The sequence below is a fragment of the Mya arenaria genome, chromosome 7, assembly GCF_026914265.1.
Source record: "Mya arenaria isolate MELC-2E11 chromosome 7, ASM2691426v1".
In the NCBI taxonomy this organism is placed as follows: Eukaryota; Metazoa; Mollusca; class Bivalvia; order Myida; family Myidae; genus Mya; species Mya arenaria.
In genome coordinates, this window is record NC_069128.1 from 50,786,718 (window position 1) to 50,807,333 (window position 20,616).

At 38.3% G+C, this 20,616-nt stretch overlaps 2 protein-coding genes across 2 annotated transcripts; one reads left to right on the plus strand and one right to left on the minus strand.

Moving 5' to 3' along the window:
- The first annotated feature begins 291 nt into the window (after window positions 1-291).
- On the plus strand, window positions 292-10,975 carry LOC128241676 (lactadherin-like). The gene is made up of 4 exons (XM_052958708.1): window positions 292-615; window positions 1,751-1,926; window positions 6,253-6,402; window positions 9,053-10,975. Exons 1-4 carry the CDS (start codon window positions 318-320, stop codon window positions 9,203-9,205), a joined length of 777 nt encoding a protein of 258 aa, XP_052814668.1. The 5' UTR covers window positions 292-317; the 3' UTR covers window positions 9,206-10,975.
- Window positions 10,976-16,115: 5,140 nt separating this feature from the next.
- LOC128240140 (protein quiver-like) lies at window positions 16,116-20,405 on the minus strand. Its single transcript, XM_052956659.1, has 3 exons — window positions 20,247-20,405; window positions 18,876-19,019; window positions 16,116-17,457 (listed from the first exon to the last, which is right to left on the minus strand). Exons 1-3 carry the CDS (start codon window positions 20,290-20,292, stop codon window positions 17,234-17,236), a joined length of 414 nt encoding a protein of 137 aa, XP_052812619.1. The 5' UTR covers window positions 20,293-20,405; the 3' UTR covers window positions 16,116-17,233.
- Between the last annotated feature and the right edge of the window lie 211 nt (window positions 20,406-20,616).

Genomic DNA, 20,616 nt, shown 5'->3' on the forward strand with positions numbered 1-20,616 from the left:
TCGATTACGAAAATTACCAGTGAAGTGCTTACAATCTCGAATATTTTCAGTGCAAATCTCATTTAAAGCATCAGATTACTCACATAAAACAGTTAGACAAATTATAACCTTCTGTGCGGCTAATAAAATGTCCGAATATGAAAAATAAATGTCGAATTATTGGAAAACTACCTTCACCCCATTGGTTCAAAATTGATTTTAAACATGATTAATTATTTATGAGTGACATTTCTCTCAACATCCCATTTGAAATGCACGAGCACGCAAGCAATTTTGTTTTACCATTTCACATGGGTAGTTGAGAGTGATAGTTAAACATGCCTTTAAACTTGGTGTTAGTATTGGTACTTCTTTTGATAGCAACAAAAGTTGAGGCAAAAGAGAAAACTCGAGCCAAAGTATATACAGGAAAACAAGTCACAACATCGACTTCTAGTATTTTGGGAGTTTCTCTTATACAATGTCAAACCATGTGCGTCTTGGCTATACGGAAGGGCACGAGCAACATTTGCGGATATGACAAAGTGTCGAAAACATGTTTTTATAGTTTTGACACGGAAGATGACGTCATCAATACTCCTGAACTCACAAAGGTCGTGCTTATACCCGTTGAAGGTAAGTAAATATTTTTGTAGGGTGGACCTTCGATTTCCTGGCTATCCGTTAATCACACAAACGCATACAAATGCACCCTTTTATTGAAGACTCTTCTAACCATTAAACTGCTAATATCTCACAACTACAAATTTATTCAACGCAGCACACGAACGCACGCATGCATACACACACACAACGCAGCACACGCACTCAGTCAGGAACGAATGCACCACACGCACGTCGGCACTCACGCACTTACTCACACAACGCACCACACGCACGTAGGCACTCACGCACGCACGCACACAACGAACTACACACACACGTAAGCACTCGCGCACGCGCACACACACAATGCAACACACGCACGCACGCACGCAGGCATTCACGCACGCACACACAAAATGCAACACACGCACGCACGCACGCAGGCACTCACGCACGCACGCCCACAAGGGAATGCAACCTTTTGTTAAAGAAACGGCTGAGAATTGAATTGCTAATAATAAACAGTTTAAAAACGTAGTTTAGTAGGGCAAGTGCAGGTTTAACTATTGTAGTAAGGGGTAGGAATACCAATTTAACATGGTAGCTCAGTAAATGATGCATTGTCGACGTTGGTCGAGCCCAATACAAGGCGCATTATTTCTTTATAAGTGTACTGTCATGATATTTGGTAACCCAAATGATGTTCTATGAGCTGTTACAAGACTGTGTCAAAAGCGGTAACACTGGCAAGTGGATTCTACTATTTCTTAAATAATATATAAATACAAATGTGAGGAGGATAAACATTAACTGTGAATGAGTTCGTAGAAATAGCTTATTTCAACACCATTTGAATAATTACATTTGAATGAATTCTTTCTCCGAAAATATATCGGAGGATAAAACATCAATGCAAATGCAAGAACTTTCTTAAAAAATATAACTAAGTGTTAATAGTTATTGTTAGCCTATTTCAAAATATGAATGCACATAACCAAGGGAGACAATTCAGTCCAATCCAAACTTATCGATTCAATCAGATCACACACCAATATATCAAAATCTCACCTAGTGAAAATTAGATATAAAACATGCTGAATTTGTCGATATATCCAGCCGTTTTTACCACTTATAATAAACTGGGTCTTTTATTTTGTTTATACAGATACCTGTCAGAGTACAGAGTACTTGGTGAACGGAACAGAGCCTGTGTCCGACGACCAGATAACCGCCTCGTCTGTGTATGATGGGTGGTATGACCCAGGAATTGCCAGACTCCATTCTGTGCGGAAAGCTGGGGCATGGGCTCCACCTAGCAATAACATAAATCAGTACATACAGGTATAAATGTACATATATTGTGCTAGACATTCTGTCCGTAACTGCAGTCAAAATAGGTACAGTATGGATCGTACATACTCGAAATTCATTGAGGTACACATGCGTATATACATGTTTATTAAATGCATTTCGGTGAATTGCGTGCTACTATCCAAATCAATCCTCAGTGTGTCTTGTTTATTGACGAAACGTTCCAGTACGTGTACTTGTTCATTGTCAGAACGTCTCAAGACGTGTGTTTGTTCATTGTAGAAACGTCTCAATACATGTACTTGTAAATTGTCGGAATGTCTCAATACGTGTACCTGTTTATTGTCCGAATGTCTCAATACCTGTACCTGACAGTTGTCGAAATGTCTCAATACGTGGACCTGTTAATTGTCGAATCGCCTCAATACGTGAACCTGTTTATTGTCCGAACGTCTCAATACGTGTACCTGACAGTTGTCGAAATGTCTCAATACGTGGACCTGTTAATTGTCGGAATGTCTCAATACGTGTACCTGTTAATTGTCGAATCGCCTCAATATGTGAACCTGTTAATTACAGGAACGTCTCAATACGTGTACCTGTTAATTGTCGAATCGCCTCAATACGTGTACCTGTTAATTACAGAAACGTCTCAATACGTGTACCTGTTAATTGTCGGAACGTCTCAATACGTGTACCTGTTAATTGTCGGAACGTCTCAATACGTGTACCTGTTTATTGTCCGAATGTCTCAATACGTGTACCTGACAGTTGTCGGAATGTCTCAATACGTGGACCTATTAATTGTCGGAATGTCTCAATACGTGTACCTGTTAATTGTCGGAACGTCTCAATACGTGTACCTGTAAATTGTCGAATCGCCTCAATACCTGTACCTGTTTATTGTCCGAATGTCTCAATACCTGTACCTGACAGTTGTCGGAATGTCTCAATACCTGTACCTGACAGTTGTCGGAATGTCTCAATACGTGTACCTGACAGTTGTCGGAATGTCTCAATACCTGTACCTGACAGTTGTCGGAATGTCTCAATACCTGTACCTGACAGTTGTCGGAATGTCTCAATACCTGTACCTGACAGTTGTCGGAATGTCTCAATACCTGTACCTGACAGTTGTCGGAATGTCTCAATACCTGTACCTGACAGTTGTCGGAATGTCTCAATACCTGTACCTGACAGTTGTCGGAATGTCTCAATACCTGTACCTGACATTTGTCGGAATGTCTCAATACGTGTACCTGTTAATTGTCGGAACGTCTCAATACGTGTACCTGTTTATTGTCCGAATGTCTCAATACCTGTACCTGACAGTTGTCGGAATGTCTCAATACGTGGACCTGTTAATTGTCGGAATGTCTCAATACGTGTACCTGTTAATTGTCGGAACGTCTCAATACGTGTACCTGTAAATTGTCGGAATGTCTCAATACGTGTACCTGTTTATTGTCCGAATGTCTCAATACCTGTACCTGACAGTTGTCGGAATGTCTCAATACGTGGACCTGTTAATTGTCGGAATGTCTCAATACGTGTACCTGTTAATTACAGGAACGTCTCAATACGTGTACCTGTAAATTGTCGAATCGCCTCAATACGTGTACCTGTTTATTGTCGAATCGCCTCAATACGTGTACCTGTTATTTACAGGAACGTCTCAATACGTGTACCTGACAGTTGTCGGAACGTCTCAATACGTGTACCTGTAAATTGTCGAATCGCCTCAATACGTGTACCTGTTAATTACAGGAACGTCTCAATACGTGTACCTGACAGTTGTCGAATCGCCTCAATACGTGTACCTGTTAATTACAGGAACGTCTCAATACGTGTACCTGTTTATTGTCCGAATGTCTCAATACCTGTACCTGACAGTTGTCGGAATGTCTCAATACGTGGACCTGTTAATTGTCGGAACGTCTCAATACGTGTACCTGTAAATTACAGGAATGTCTCAATACGTGGACCTGTTAATTGTCGGAATGTCTCAATACGTGGACCTGTTAATTGTCGGAACGTCTCAATACGTGTACCTGTTAATTACAGGAACGTCTCAATACGTGTACCTGTTTATTGTCGAATCGCCTCAATACGTGTACCTGTTAATTGTCGGAACGTCTCAATACGTGTACCTGTTAATTGTCGGAACGTCTCAATACGTGTACCTGTTAATTTTCGGAACGTCTCAATACGTATACCTGTTAATTGTCGAATCGCCTCAATACGTGTACCTGTTAATTGTCGGAACGTCTCAATACGTGGATCTGTTAATTGTCGGAACGTCTCAATACGTGTACCTGTTAATTACAGGAACGTCTCAATACGTGTACCTGTTTATTGTCCGAATGTCTCAATACGTGTACCTGTTAATTGTCGGAACGTCTCAATACGTGTACCTGTTAATTGTCGGAACGTCTCAATACGTGTACTTGATCAATTTTGGAACGTCTCAATACGTGTTCTTCTCTTAGATAAATTACATATACTGTTTTATGTTATATGAAAACAATAGCGACCCAACATCGGTCACTTATCGTGAGATACATAGTTAAATGAAAACAAATTATACAGTAGCTAATAATTATGATCTCCCTCGAAAGGTGTTAAAATGCGGACTGCCAATCCGGTCTATGAGTCTTCGATTGCATAAAAGAAATGTCTTAAGAAAAGATAACACTCAGTACATTTAAAAATACAAATATTCACAATGAAATGTATATATTCGAACAATAAATGGAGAAGCTTTATATAATAAAAAACGTGACAAATGGAGGGCAAACTATCAAATGGGGAAACCAAGTGGATTAAATGAATCTTTGTCACCATGCGAATACAACTAGATTATCAAACAATGTTCTGAATATTAAATACAAATGCATATAACAATATCTAGCTATGTATTCTCTGCTATATAGCCAAACCTGTTTTGCCTGATCGGAGCCAGTTCGTTTGCCTCATTTTCGCGGCGAAAGTGGGAAAATGCTACAATGCGTAAAATACGCGATGTGGCGGGGATAACAAGTTGCAAAGTGACGGGGCGAAAATGCACCATCTAACGAGGTGAAATACGAACAACGGCTCATCCTCGGTCCGCCACTTAGCGCAAGTTATTATTGACGCATTTTCCCGGCACATGGCGCATTTTGGCTTTGCCTAATGGCGCTGTTTTGTTTTTAGCCCGCCACTTGGTGCATTTTCGTCCCGGCACTTGGTGCATTCTCGTCACGCCACTAAGCGCATATTCGCCCAGTTACATAGCGGGCTTTCGAAAATTTTCAATGCCAAATGGCGCATTTTAGCCCCCCAAAATAACGTCAAAATGGCGCATTTCAGCCCCGCCAAAGAGCCCAGCCAAATGAGCCCCGCCAAATGGCGCATTTAAGCGCTGCTATTTTGGCGCTTTTTAACTTTTATGCCCCTAAACTTGGCGCATTTTCGCGCCGCCCTTTAAGGCACTTTTTCCCTCCCAGTTTGCGCATTTTGCCCAACTACATTGCGCAATGTGTGTCTGACAGCTGGGGTTCCTTTTTTCCAATTGACAATAGGAATCTCAATTTTTAATCGTGATCGTGTTACTAGTCTTTTAATTGAATATAAATCATGACTTACAATCACGCGAATGAGGGACATTCCAAGATTGAAATCTAACCAAATTAGCCTTTGTGTTGTGCATACGCAAGCACTATATATGTCACATTAAATGGAGTATAAGTGGCTGCAATTACTTTATTCGACACATTTGTGTCAATTGTGTGTTATTTTTGTTAAGTATGGGGCTTTTGTAGAGCTGAAAATATAGAAAGGGTTCATAGAAAATTTCTGAAAGGACTTTTGGTGTAAAAAGAAGCACTAGTAATTCTGCAATATGTAGTGAACTAGGACGATACCCTCTTTATGTTACTAGAAATGTACAAATAGTAAAATATTTCCTTAAACTGTATCTAAAAGAGTCTAAAAGAGACAATTGCATTGTTTACCATACCTTGCAAAGCCTTCGATACGCTGCAGAAAATAACACAAACTCAAATAATTCGTGTTCAAATGTACGCAATTGGTTACGAAATTCAAGAGTCAATGAAGTATGGTTGTATCCGGAGTATATTGATTTTGATTATTGTATTTCTGTGTTAGACCAAGTCTGTTTAAATTTATACAATTATTAAAAACTGAAAATACTGCATGTCTACGACAACTAGCTTTGTATTGCATAACGCTTTGAATAATAATGCTTAACTTTATTGCTTTTAACATGTTTAAACCATTGAAATACATGCGGGATCTAGTAATGAATACTTATACAATATATATTTTATATACTTAAATACCATAATAAAACAGGTGCAGTTCAATTGTCTAAACTATGTGGTAGGCGTGGCCTTGCAAGGTCGACCAGGTGGCGGTCTCCAATTCGTGACCACGTTCAAAGTACTCTACAGTCGTGACTGCGTTAACTTTCTCACAATCAAAGACACCAATGGGACTGATGTGGTAATGTATAAAAATAATAAACACTCTATTTCAGTTGTTCTCTTTGAGTGCAAACCTTTTGCGATACCTGTGCTTGTGTCGTCCGTTGGCAGTGTGAATCAATGTTGATGTTTGCAAGTTATGGATTATTTAAGACGATGCCTAATGGTTTGTTTAAACCGCATTTATTTTTAAGTAAAGTAATAGCCTATGCTTATTCTTCAATGATTTGAATCGACCTTACACTCTATTAAACACACGTCCAAATGTTTCTTCTAAGAACATTCGGCAGCTAACAAAAATGCATGTGCATCTAACCAGCTAATTACAGATTTGAGCCTATCAAAATGTCTATCAAATTATATATGCTAGCACATCTTAAGATTTGTTGGGAAAAGCAAAGTATAGTTGTTTATTATTATTTATTCATTATAAATAATTATTACACATTACATAATTAATTTATTTCCACATGTATTACGGAAACTTGGAGGAGGATGCAGTTATTATCCGATGCTGCCAAGTCCGGTTTTTTTTTTATCAAAACTGTTTTCTCCTTTTAAAATGTTCTTCAAAATTAACAATTCGAATCGAGTTTTAACTCTCAAATACATGTCGAATATTATATATCAAGAAAAGGTCACAGTGTGGGAACGGACACCGGATTTAGCTAAAAAGTAATAAGTAAACAGACAAGTATGCAGTTGTTTTTCTTTACCAGAGGTAAGATCTTGATGTGTTAACGCATATCTACCGTATCCACAAATGAAGCAAATGTTTGAACTAATAGCTGAATGCTAAATTTGGCCTATGGTATACTTTAAAGTGCTTACAATTTAGCAGACCTCGTAAAATGTTTCTTCAAATCTGAGATGGTTACCTCAAAACTTCAAGAATTTTGACAAGTATTATTATTTTTAGGAAATATATCGAATAAATAAAAAATCTGAATCGAAGGATTTCACAATCATAAGCTCAACTATTTTTATTGTAAGAAATGGCAATGTAACTTTTAAACTGTTAAAGATATGCCCTTAGAAATGTGCATTGTACTGTACTGGGGATAGCCGTATTATGTACTGGGGATATTTTCAAAGTTGAGAAATGTGTGTCCTGGTAATTACATGTAAAATGGGACAAAAATTGAAAGTAACACCGTAAATATACAATATACATGTATATGTCTATTTCGAACTTTCAAATAATCTGCAAAAAGTCAGAGAAGAATTTGATAAGAAATTATTGAGCAAACTTTAGTTAACATTGAGTTTGATCCATGCTCTCCTAAATGAACGTATAAGCTGCGTAAATATCAGGGTTGGTCACAATACATTCTTTCTCAATGAATTGAACGAGCAGAGACCATTATTCTGTTTTAAGTAATACCAACATCGACCCAAGCTTAGAAAAAAAGCTTTACGTGTTCCAAATTTGATCACAATATCTCATTCCCTACAGATGACTTTCGGTCTGCAAAAACGTACCTTCTTGATTTACAAAGCAATACTCTATATATGAATTGCAAACACCACATAAATTCTACGGCCATATGTTTTGTGTTACTCAATAAATCAGACTCCGGGCGTATGATTTCAAATTTTTAGATTTTGATGCTTGTGAAAAACACACCATGGTTAACTAATATGTATGAATGAAACAGTTTTAAGTGCATACACATACAAAAAACAACAACATGTTTTTGCTCTCATCCCTCGATATGGACAACATCGAGCAATTTCCTTCGAGCTCTCGTAAATGTAAATAGCCGTAATCATTATCACTGTCTCGTTATTCTAAATACATCGTTACTATCCTTTATTTGCTTCATCTATCCCCAGTACACTGCCTGGGCATCAAAAGGTATGAATATCTCCATAACAACAAAATATATCATATTGATATTTTACACATTACTAGATTATGTAATTACAATGAAATCGCTCGATTCAGGTTTTATACTTATTTTTAATTTGTTGATTTCTGTTTGAAATCGTACCTCATAAATGAACATTTGTGAGCGATCATGCATCTTTCGGCGAGAATTGGGTTATTATACAAAAAAAGGAGACACATTTCCATCATATTCGTATATTGCACAGTATCAAGTAATTCAAAACTCTTCGATTTTGTTACATATATCACCATAAAATACAAAAAATGATAGAAAACTATCCATGTGTCAAAATTAAACGCTTATCTATTCATCACTTTTTGAGCTATATCCGGTGTCCGTTCCCACACAGTGAAGGTGGCAAATTATAAAAGTTATATTTGCAGTCAAACGGCGAACACCGGATTTTATGACTTGGAAGAGTCTATTAAGCTATACTAACTAGATACGCTTATGAATGTTTTTAAATTTAAAAAGTAGAATTACAAGAACTAAGTCTGCTCAACTCTGCATGAAGTATGTCTGCCAATTTATGAATTTTAAACCCTGCCCATTTCTGGAAACCTGCGATTGTGATCCCTACATACATGTACACATCGGCTGTAAGGTTTAATTATAGATTATAACAACCAATGCATATTGAGGAGTTTATAAAATTAGATTACATGTATATACCGGCGTTATTGTAACCGCTTGGCTTATTTTGTGTATTCAAATATATGAAAAATAAACCAACGTCAACGTAACGCATTGTCATACATTATTCAATTATATCCATAGATATTTGATGGAAACACGGACCGGAATACGGTTGTTACATCGATGTTGCCAAGTCAAGTGACCGCTCTCTGCGTCAGGATCAACCCAGTCACGTGGCATGGATGGATCGCGCTGAGGTTCGATATTCTTGGATGTCCAAGAAATAATCAGTAGTGAAGGCAAAACGCATATGTTCTATGCTTGCAAACCATTCAATTTAACTTTCAGTTTAATATCTCCGTTTCTCTCAAGTCTGTTTCATGAATAGAAACCATTACTATTTTTCATTTTGAGAGGCCGTGATCAAGCAACCCTGACCTCTCGGATGAGGATCGAGACTATACTACTAGATCACTTGCACCTATTATTTCGCTTTGATGGTGTACAATAACCAATACAATAAGTAAGAGAAACAACCATTATATTCCTTGTGACCTTCACCTACAACGCATTTAACCTTCCGGGAAGAAGAAAAAGTATTTACAACGGTTTCCTTATTCTCTTTCTTCTATAACAGGGACAATTTGATCTGATTCTTCTGACTTGTATTTGCATTATTACATATCTATACCATTCTCTAAATGTATCTCCGCATTTTTTGTATCAATAAGTACCACGAAGCACGTGGCGATTGTGTGAAACAAAATTATATATTTCAATTGACTTTGGTACATGTAGCGTTTTAGTAGATGTGTATTTTAATATCTTTAATTTACCACAATCACTGTTGTGAAAATTTAGAGATATATGCAACGGTTGCAGTTGAGATAAAAGGTTGTTTATAGTTGTAGGCTTATTACTACCACCATAACTCACACGTCTCGGTCTTTTTCACAATGTCATTTGCAGCTAGTCGAATTCACACCTCATTGATTGCTGTACCACCCTAATTGTAGCTCAGACGTACACGCATCCGTACCGGATACTTTCATTAATCATTATACAAAATTTCTAAAGCAGTTATTGGGATTTCTTTAATCACTTCCATGTGTGCATTCATTTTTAAACATAAAGTTTACATCTTTTTGCTAGTTTAAATTAAGTTAGTTTAAACGTTTTGGACACGGAAAAGTATCATTCGGAGCTCCTAGGCCATTTTTTTCAAAAACAACCTCGGATGTATTTGGACGGTTTACATACTAAAAAAGAGGTACGTTTAAGGCCGCTGCAAGTAGATCGCGTAGTGATTTTATTTAGCAGTTAAACTTTATGACTTTACTTTTGAAAATCTTAATTATGTTTGCAATAATATACTTCACTGGCAATCAGTTTAAACTTAGATCAATAAATACAATTCTAAAACACTACATTTCTAAAATGATTTAATTCAAAAAATTACGAACTACTTTAACTGATGTACCGGCATAAATCCGAGGTTGTTTTCGATAAAAATGGCCGATGAGTTCCGAATGGGATAAGTATATGAAGTGAGGAGTGCGTAGCTTAACATCGTAATAGCATTATTCATAAAGGCGTTGTTGTCAGATATATCATCAAGTACCAGTAATATAAACACTTTAATATAGATATCAATATCCGAAACATCAACATTTGAACGGGTACAACAGCATTTCGAACGGTTTGGCTAGTAGTCAGAAAAATCACCATGACAATTTGAACTCAAATTCTAATAAAAATTTTCGTATTAGCAATTTGATTCGTAAACACGTTCATATGAAATATGATTGTAAATGAAGTGAAACAGTTTAGAGATGTTTGAAAAATGTTGTGTAGGGAAATTTGACGAATGTTTACAATAACATTTTGTAATGTAAGTTATTGTCACATATGTCCAACGTTTAAATAAATTAAATTTAATGTATGCGTATAGGCTGTGTCACATTGTGCTGTATTGTGTGTTTTCATTATTAACATATGTTCTTGTTTCTCTATTTTCTGTTGGCTTAGTCAACATTTCATATGATCTATCATTAAAGTTCTTGTCATATTGTCGTTTCATCTTTGCTAAATGCTTTGGTGTTTAAAGAGTTGGGCAAATTTTTGCGAAGGAGAACTTTAATTGAAAGAAGAAATAATGATTTTTTATCTAAATTATATCAACAGCCGCTTTCATATCATTTGTCCCGCTCTCAAATTCGCCTTATCATATACGAAATGCTTAAAATAATCATCAGCATATAATTTGCAACAGAGGTGTTGTCATGTGTGTATGCTGAATACAATGATGTTACCCCAATGCATCAAAACTCTGTGGACAATGTATGAAGCGAATTGAACAGATGTCACATCCCTAGCTCGACAATGCTCTTACTTTCATTATGGTCTGCGAAAGTATATGATAGGATTAATATGAAATTCTTTTGAAAAGCATGTTCATCACGTGTTGTATCGTATCCCTTTATAACCGCTGTAAGTGGTCTAATAAATATTTTGCTGTTATTCGTTTGTTAAGACAACAACGTACTGCCTAAAAGTAAGAGATACACAGCTTGGTATTTCCTGACAACACGAGATACCAAGCTTGATACTTCCTGACAACAAGAGATACCGAGTTTTGTACTGCCTGACAGTAAGAGATACCCAATTTGGTATTGCATGATATTAAGAGATACAAAGTTTGGTACTGCATGGCAGGAAGAGATGTCCAGTTTGGTACGGCTTGAGAGTAAGAGATACCCAGTTTGGTACTATCTGACTGTAAGAGATACCCAGATTGGTACTATCTGACAGTAAGAGATACCCAGTTTGGTACTGCCTGGCAGGAAGAGATGCCCTGTTTGGTACTGCCTGGCAGGAAGAGATGCTCAGTTTGGTACTGCCTGGCAGGAAGAGATACCCAGTTTGGTACTGCATGGCAGGAAAAGATGCCCATTTTGGTACGGCCTGAGAGTAAGACATACCTAGGTTGGTATTATCTGACGGTAAGAGATACCCAGTTTGGTACTGCCTGATAGCACGAGATATTCAGTTTAGTAATGGCTGATAACGAGAGTTTCCCAGTTTGGTACTGGCTGACAGTGAGAGATACCCAGTTTGGTACCGACAGACCGTGAGAGATACCCAGTTTAGTACTGCCTGACAGTAAGAGTTACCCAGTTTGGTACTGCCTGACAGTGAGAGATACCCAGTTTCGTACTGTATAACAGGGAGAGATACCAAGTTTGGTACTGCCTGACAGTACGAGATACACAGTTTGGTACTGCCTGACAGTACGAGATACCCAGTTTGGTACTGCCAGACCGTGAGAGATACCCAGTTTGGTACTGGCTGACAGTGAGAGATACCCAGTGTGGTACTGGCTGACAGTGAGAGATACCCAGTTTGGTACTGGCTGAGAGTGAGAGATACACAGCTTGGTACAGCCTGACAGTGAGAGATACCCAGTTTGGTACTGGCTGAGAGTGAGAGATACACAGCTTGGTACAGCCTGACAGTGAGAGATACCCAGTTTGGTACTGGCTGAGAGTGAGAGATACACAGCTTGGTACAGCCTGACAGTGAGAGATACCCAGTTTGGTACTGGCTGAGAGTGAGAGATACACAGCTTGGTACAGCCTGACAGTGAGAGATACCCAGTTTGGTACAGCCTGAGAGTAAGAGAAACCCAGTTTGGTACTGGCTGACAGTGAGAGATACCCAGTTTGGTACTGGCTGAGAGTGAGAGAAACCCAGTTTGGTACAACCTGACAGTATGAGATACCCAGTTTGGTACAGCCTGACAGTATGAGATACCCAGTTTGGTACTGGCTGAGAGTGAGAGATACCCTGTTTGGTACAACCTGACAGTATGAGATACCCAGTTTGGTACAGCCTGACAGTATGAGATACCCAGTTTGGTACAGCCTGACAGTAAGAGAAACCCAGTTTGGTACTGGCTGACAGTGGGAGATACCCAGTTTGGTACAGCCTGACAGTGAGAGATACCCAATTTAGTAATGGCTGACAAGGAGAGATTCCCATTTTGGTACTGCCTGACAGTACGAGATATCCAGTTTGGTACTGCTTAACAGTACGAGATACTCAGTTTGGAACTGCCTGACAGTACGAGAGACCCAGTTTTGAACTGGCTGACAGTGAGAGATACCCAGTTTGGTACTGCCTGACCGTGAGAGATACCCAGTTTGGTACTGCCAGACCGTGAGAGATACCCAGTTTGGTACTGCCTGACAGTAAGAGTTACCCAGTTTGGTACTGCCTGACAGTGAGATATACTTAGTTTGGTACTGGCTGACAGAGAATGATACCCAGTTTGGTACTGGCTGACAGTGAGAGATACCCTGTTTGGTACTGGCTGACAGTGAGAGATACCCTGTTTTGTACTGGCTGACAGTGAGAGATACCCTGTTTGGTACTGGCTGACAGTGAGAGATACCCAGTTTGGTACTGGCTGCGTTGAGAGATACCCAGTTTGGTACTTGCTGACAGTGAGAGATACCCAGTTTGGTATTGGCTGACAGTGAGAGATACCCAGTTTGTTACTGGCTGACAGTGAGAGATACCCTGTTTGGTACTGGCTGACAGTGAGAGATACCCTGTTTGGTACTGGCTGACAGTGAGAGATACCCTGTTTGGTACTGGCTGACAGTGAGAGATATCCAGTTTGGTACTGGCTGACAGTGAGAGATACCCAGTTTGGTACTGGCTGACAGTGAGAGATACCCAGTTTGGTACTGGCTGACAGTGAGAGATACCCTGTTTTGTACTGGCTGACAGTGAGATATACCCTGTTTGGTACTGGCTGACAGTGAGAGATACCCAGTTTGGTACTGGCTGACAGTGAGAGGTACCCAGTTTGGTACTGGCTGACAGTGAGAGATACCCAGTTTGGTACAACCTGACAATAAGAGATACCCAGTTTGGTAATGGCTGACAGTGAGAGATACCCAGTTTGGTACAGCCTGACAGTGAGATATACCCAGTTTGGTACTGGCTGACAGTGAGGGATACCCAGTTTGGTACTGGCTGACAGTGAGGGATACCCAGTTTGGTACAGCCTGACAGTGAGAGATATCCAGTTTGGTACAACCTGACAGTGAGAGATACCCAGTTTGGTACTGACTGACAGTGAGAGATACCCAGCAGGATCTGCACAGCAGGGGATTAACATGCCAAGCATTCCTTAAACTAGGCCTTTAAGTAGGTTCTAATTTCATGAAATGAACACTTACCTATTCGGTGTTTATAAAATAAGTAAAATGCAGTTGACAGAAAGGCATTCTTAGTCAATTGATTGAGTTTTGCTCGAACATTGTTCAACTTTGTGTGTATGAACGTTTTGGAAAATCATATGTTTTGCATTAATAGTCGAACATAATGTGTTTTTGCAAAAGTGAATGCTGGATGGAGCGGGTGTCACCATGGGGACAGTGTTCAGTGTGAATGCTGGATGGAGCGGGTGGTCACCATGGGGACAGTGTTCAGTGACTTGCAACGTTGGCCTAGCTAGACGGGACCGCACTTATACCAACCCCTCCCCCTCCAGATTCGGTGCCCATTGCTTTCGAGACAGCCATAAAGTGAAGATATGTCGACAGACTGTCTGTAGCAGTTAGCTTTATCATTTTTATAAGTAAAACATATTATATAGTATACACCCATACATTGATTCATATGCACACACTTTTACCAGAACAATATATAAAGCGCAAAAGAAAGTTAAACATTTCTTGCGAATCGTATGCAGTTTTCATTTTTTCCCAGTTAAGTTATAAATACAACCTCTTGCTCTTGCAATGATTTGACCATGCATACGGAATAGCAAAAAAGCAGAGAGTGAATATTTGAATGACTGGTGTGATTGCATTTAGGGACTTCCACCGTGCAAAAGTCAGTTTAAGGGAACAAAACATAAATGTTTAAAAACATCATTTATCATTTAGTTTTGAGGATTGCTATTTAGCAAGCAAAATACATACATACGTTGCAACATGTGTATGTGTGTCATTGAACAACTTTTACGACAGAAAATTTTATGACACATTTCAGATAAGGAGGATTGTGACACAATAAAATATATTTATATTCTCGACAGACTTTAAACAAAAATGCAAATGCCTTTGGATCCCAAATCTGATAAAAGCTACTTACTTAATTTGCTCAACACCCTTTTTACCTTTTTATTGCAAAGGATGTATGAGCTACTCCTGAAAGAGATTGTTTACAAAACTATGTTAAACATGAACTTTTAGTGTTTGGCCTTCCCAAACCACTTTTGCATTGTAGAAGGCCCTTAATCTCTAGACACACGTTTGAATGTTTTAACTTTTGCAGGTGATATGTCCTCCTCTGCATTTTCGGTCAATTATCTTGCTGCTGCAAACAACCTTGACAGGGGCATTAGATTCACCAACGTCATTCTTAACGAGGCCAATGACTATGATTACCAGACTGGTGTGTTTACGTGAAGGGTACCTGGACTGGTTTTCTTCTCCGTCTCATTAACAAAGAAATACGGAATCAACTACGACCAAATCCATTTTTCACTATAGATATTCACCCACACAATGACAATATCCCCGACAATGGTAGCTACTCTGCCACTACTTCCGAAGCATTCTTGTTACGCATGAACTATACCGTAACTCTTGAAGACTGTTCTTCAGTCGCGGCGTTCGATGCGGGTAAATCGTCATTTACCGGTTTTCTCATTCGCAAAACTGTTTGAGTTTGTTATGAGAAAAGAAATAAATGTATGCATTTTTGAGTCTATGCTAAGTGCGTTCCATAAATATGTTGTTAACGTAGTTTTATTGAACGTTGACATCGACTAAGGAAAAGACACAACCGCTCAGAAAAAAATGAATACTAAAGGTGAATTAAACCCGTCCATAGAATTTAAACCAATATAATAATATGTGACCATGTAACAGTGAGGATGCGAAACACTATATGTACGAGTACGTGTATGTGTGGCGTACCTTTTGCGAGCTGCATAATCGAGTAATGTGGTCTACTTTTTGCACTACGTTACCCATATATAAGTACACGGGGGCTACTTGTGTGCACTACACCATCCAGATATGTGTACATTGCACACTTTAACCGAGCCTATGTGTATATGTTTGAAGAGGTAATTCGCAAACACGTAAATGTATAAATATATGGGTAGATAACATAGATCATGAACAGAACACAGAAGTTTATTTAAAATTAGACTACATCGGCTCCGGTCCAACAAACAAGTACAAAACATAAAATGAAAACATGAAATTCATAAGCACTACATAGGATATTACATGTACATTTGCGCGTTCGTGCGTGAGGGTATGATAGATTAAAGTGATGTTGGGCATGTCGCTATGTTTGTGATTGTAACTATGAATGATACTCATAGATTGGGGTGATATTGAGTAGTCCTGTCACTTTGTGAATTATTGTAACTATGGCTGATACTCGTAGAATAGAGTATTATTGAGTATGTTGCTCTATGGGTGATTGTAACATTGGTTGAAACTCGTATATTAAATTGATATTGAGTATGTCGCTTTTTGAGTGATTCAAAGTAATGACTTGCAATGAGGTTGAACAAAGTAAAATTTAGGAAAAAATCTGATTTTAAACGAAATACATAACATTAAAATTATGGATCTGTATATCCTATAACATGTCGTCAAGACAAAACCTTTTGAAAGCCAAATACATGTATATCAATAAAAGTTATAAAGTTAGATTGTCCAATATAATGATAAAAGAATTACCAGGATAATGTCGCAGTATGTCGAATATCAGCCATAGTTACAATTATTCACGAAGTGTATACAATTACAAAAGGTAAGTTCTTTTTAATCAGTTGATTTTTGAATGGTTTTCCATGGGAAAAAACAAAACTATGTAAGTTACATTGAGTTATTACTAGTAGAGATTTTGTTCGTGAGTTGAGGGTTATCGTGTTCCATTCTAAGTACTAGTATCTCAATCAGAATAACCTAGTTTTCAGCAAGCGTTATCTAAGTTGAAATATCCGTCCATATGCTATCTAAGTTGAAATATCCGTTCGTATGTTATCTAAATTGTAATACCCGTTTGTATGTTATCTAACTTGTAATATCCGTCCATATATTATCTAAATCGTAATATCCGTTTGTCCGTAATGTTTCCGGGCATGAGCATGTAAGCAATAAGAGCTGAAGTTTCATATTTTGAATAAGTACAATTTGTGCAACGACACATATATGTTATGGGAGTTATTAGCAGAATACAAAAGTTAAGGTTATTATTGAAGTTGACATGATCTGTTTTGAGCTAACTGGTGAAGGTAAACAGCAACGTAACCATAAACAGACCAACTGTCAGTTTAAGATTGAAGAAAACGCCAGCGTGTGGCCCTCCATTACAGAAGCTCGAATCACAGAAGCATATATCGCCCTCGTAAACGCCATTTCCATCCATGCATTCCTCCGTTACGAACAATTTTTTCAGTGCCATAAACTGGATCTGACTACGAGTTACGCAGAATCGCACCACCTCTGAAAGAAGAAGGAGTAACAATTAAAAGTTAAAAGGTAACATGACTCACAGACGGACGGACGGATCAACGGACGTTGCAGCGTTTCTTGTTTTTGTGATACATTGTTTATTCCTTCTTAAAAACGGACGGACGGGCGGACTGCGATAGATACAGACAGGCTAACATAGAAAATAAGAGCGAGAGAGAGCGCGGGAGAGAGAGAGAGAGAGAGCGGGTGAGGGCGAGAGAGAGAGAGAGAGAGAGAGAGAGAGAGAGAGAGAGAGAGAGAGAGAGAGGCGGGGGATGGCTTGCGGAGAGTCTGGGAGAAACGAGCATCTGCCGTCCTCAGCCAATGACGTCGACCTGGTGAGGCGGTTGAAAGTAATGGAGCTTTACAACCTCGGTATTAAAACCTTTGTGATAAAACCGTGGTCAAGCGGCTAACACACATTAATATCAACCCTGGGTTCGCATATTCTATACCCTGCCTCAAAATTAACTGTCGTTAGAAAGATTCATTTAACGAGAGTCCCGTGTGTCAATGATAAACACCTGCCGAAGTCAAAGACCACGGTGTACCCCTTCGAGGAGGTTGTAGGCTTATATCCTTGATGTTGTGACTATTGAGAGATAGTTGTATCAGTGTGGGGTTGAGTACGCTATACCAGTTATTTTGTCCTGTTTCACTGACCTTTCCAAGGTGGTGAACCCAACAAAAATGAATCAGTATATCACCATAATTGTTTGTTTCATTGTAAGGATGTAATATATTTCAACCAGTCAGCACCAAAAGCTGTGTTTCAGGAGAGGCCCAGCCACGAGCGAAATATTTACTTTTGCTATGCACGAGGTGAAACATATTGAAAACCAACCTTTTTATTTTATATGCCTAAAACGGATATAAAATGACAATTAATTGTTATTATTTTTAAGAAAAGCGCCATATTGAAAACGTACGTTACGTCATTTAGGAAATTGTGTCACAGCTCTGTGCGCGCTTAAGTTTGATTAAGACATGAGAACGGGCATACATTTCAAAACTGTGAAAAAAATGAAAGTGATAAAAGTGAAATATCAATTTGATTTCACTGATAAATCTATATTTACCACAGGAAAAAATAAAATAAGTAATGTTTATGTTATATGTCTGTGTTGTATTGGTGTTGGTGTATGTCTTTCCCTTAGTGTTGATACGTCTTGGTACACGGTTTGGCTACTGGCTGTGTCCCTGTGTTGTTGCATCATGTCTTTGCACTATGAGGTTGCTACAATGTTTGGCGACTGGCTGTGTCCCTGTGTTGTTGCATCATGTCTTTGCACTATGAGGTTGACAACAAAACTAGACTGACTCTCTGAATGGGGCTGATTCCCATGGATATTAAATCGTTATCACATACTAAAATACAAAGTCAGTCGAACCATCATGTTATTACGTACCTCCATTATTCCTCATGAACTTCGCGCACCAGTCCGTTTCGCAACTTTGAATTGTGTGGACCATGTCGTCCCTTATAAACGGGTCCGTACAGCCTGGATCAGTGGATGACGTGCAGTTATGGCAAATAGGGTGTCTCGATGCCCCTAAGGATGATAATAATGAAAATTAGGACTTTCGTCTGGACCCATTTTCTCAAAAGTTCACTAGCGTAACACAATTAAGTAGCTTTTTATTATGCCAAATGTCCAACTTTTACTTAATCAAAATAGGTTAATCGTGATCATTTTACCTTAAAACAGCATGAAATGAAAAGGTTATATTGTTTTCTTCTTTATATTCGCATTCCCTTAAATATAATGATTAAAAACTTCGGTCAAAAATCACAAGAATAATTCTGCTATAGCCAGTAATTGAATACTATTTATTGTTTGTGAGCAATTACTTAACTTCATTTTTTTGCTTTCCGTTATTAGTGTTGAATATCTGGTGCATTAAAATGAGTACTTAGGGGTTTTAATGCAACCATATGTATACTAGAAGTACAAGAATAAACTATAATATCACGCTTCCAACATAAATGACGCAACGCCATTGGTCCAGAACCGCCCACGCGCTGACTCCAATTTTTTCCATATTGGGTCACCAAATTTATATCGTACCAAAATGGCGTCTATTTTCCGATTCCGATGAATAAATGAGACATTTAAACAGGATGTCGGCGTGTTATATACGTTACGGGGTTAAGAGGTTGTTTCGCTCTGAGTCTCACCCGATATGGTTTCCTTCGCTCCGTATTCCCCATATCGGGTCGCCTACTTACGCCGTAACTTATAATATAGAGGAAAATTGTTTGTTTCAGCATAATATCGCAATATATTTCACCGAGTGAGAACCAAGAGCTACGCCAATCGTGAAATATTCACTTTTGGTGTTATCATATGCATAAAACGGATATAAATTGACATTGAGAAGTAGTGTGTGCTTTTTACTCAGAAAAACGCGACAAATTGTATGCGAACGATACGTCATTTCGAAAATGACGTCGTTAACGATGTGTACCAGTCCTGTGAGTGCAGGCATTTGAATTGAAACGGGCTTAAATTTCAAAACAGTGAAAAATCATTGTTATTTCACTGATATGTTTCATTACATCAGCGGAAAGCATATAATAAACAACAATATGCGACATTGATAATGTCGAGCGTAATTTGTCATATAACAATAATCCGCTCCGACTGCAAATTTTAAATAAACAATGACGTCATAACCAATTGCGTTTTATAAATTATAAACGGTTTTTTAACATAAAAGACATAGCAAATGTGAATACAAATACTACAACCATTCGCACAAAATAAAATAAATAATACCTGTCGCAGTTATGAGGAAAAATAGCAGAAACGTAAACTTCTCCATTTTAAAAACCTATTCACATCCTAGAAGTAAACAAGTTATAAGCAGTTTAACGCTAGTTGAATAGACTCTCAAATATAAAACTGTTATGTAATATGATATTCAGCTTAAATGCATTACTTTACTACGTATTTTACAAGGTATGAAATAGTTGAATAATGTGCAACTTGAAAGCCGGGCTTCTATCCGTGCTTTGTTATTCATACCGTGAAGGTATTTGACCTTGGGTTTGATAGAGACAAGGACATAATAAACATAAACATATGTAGCAGGGTCCACTCAAGGATTATACAATAGAGGGGGCGCAACTCGGGAGAATGGGCAGAA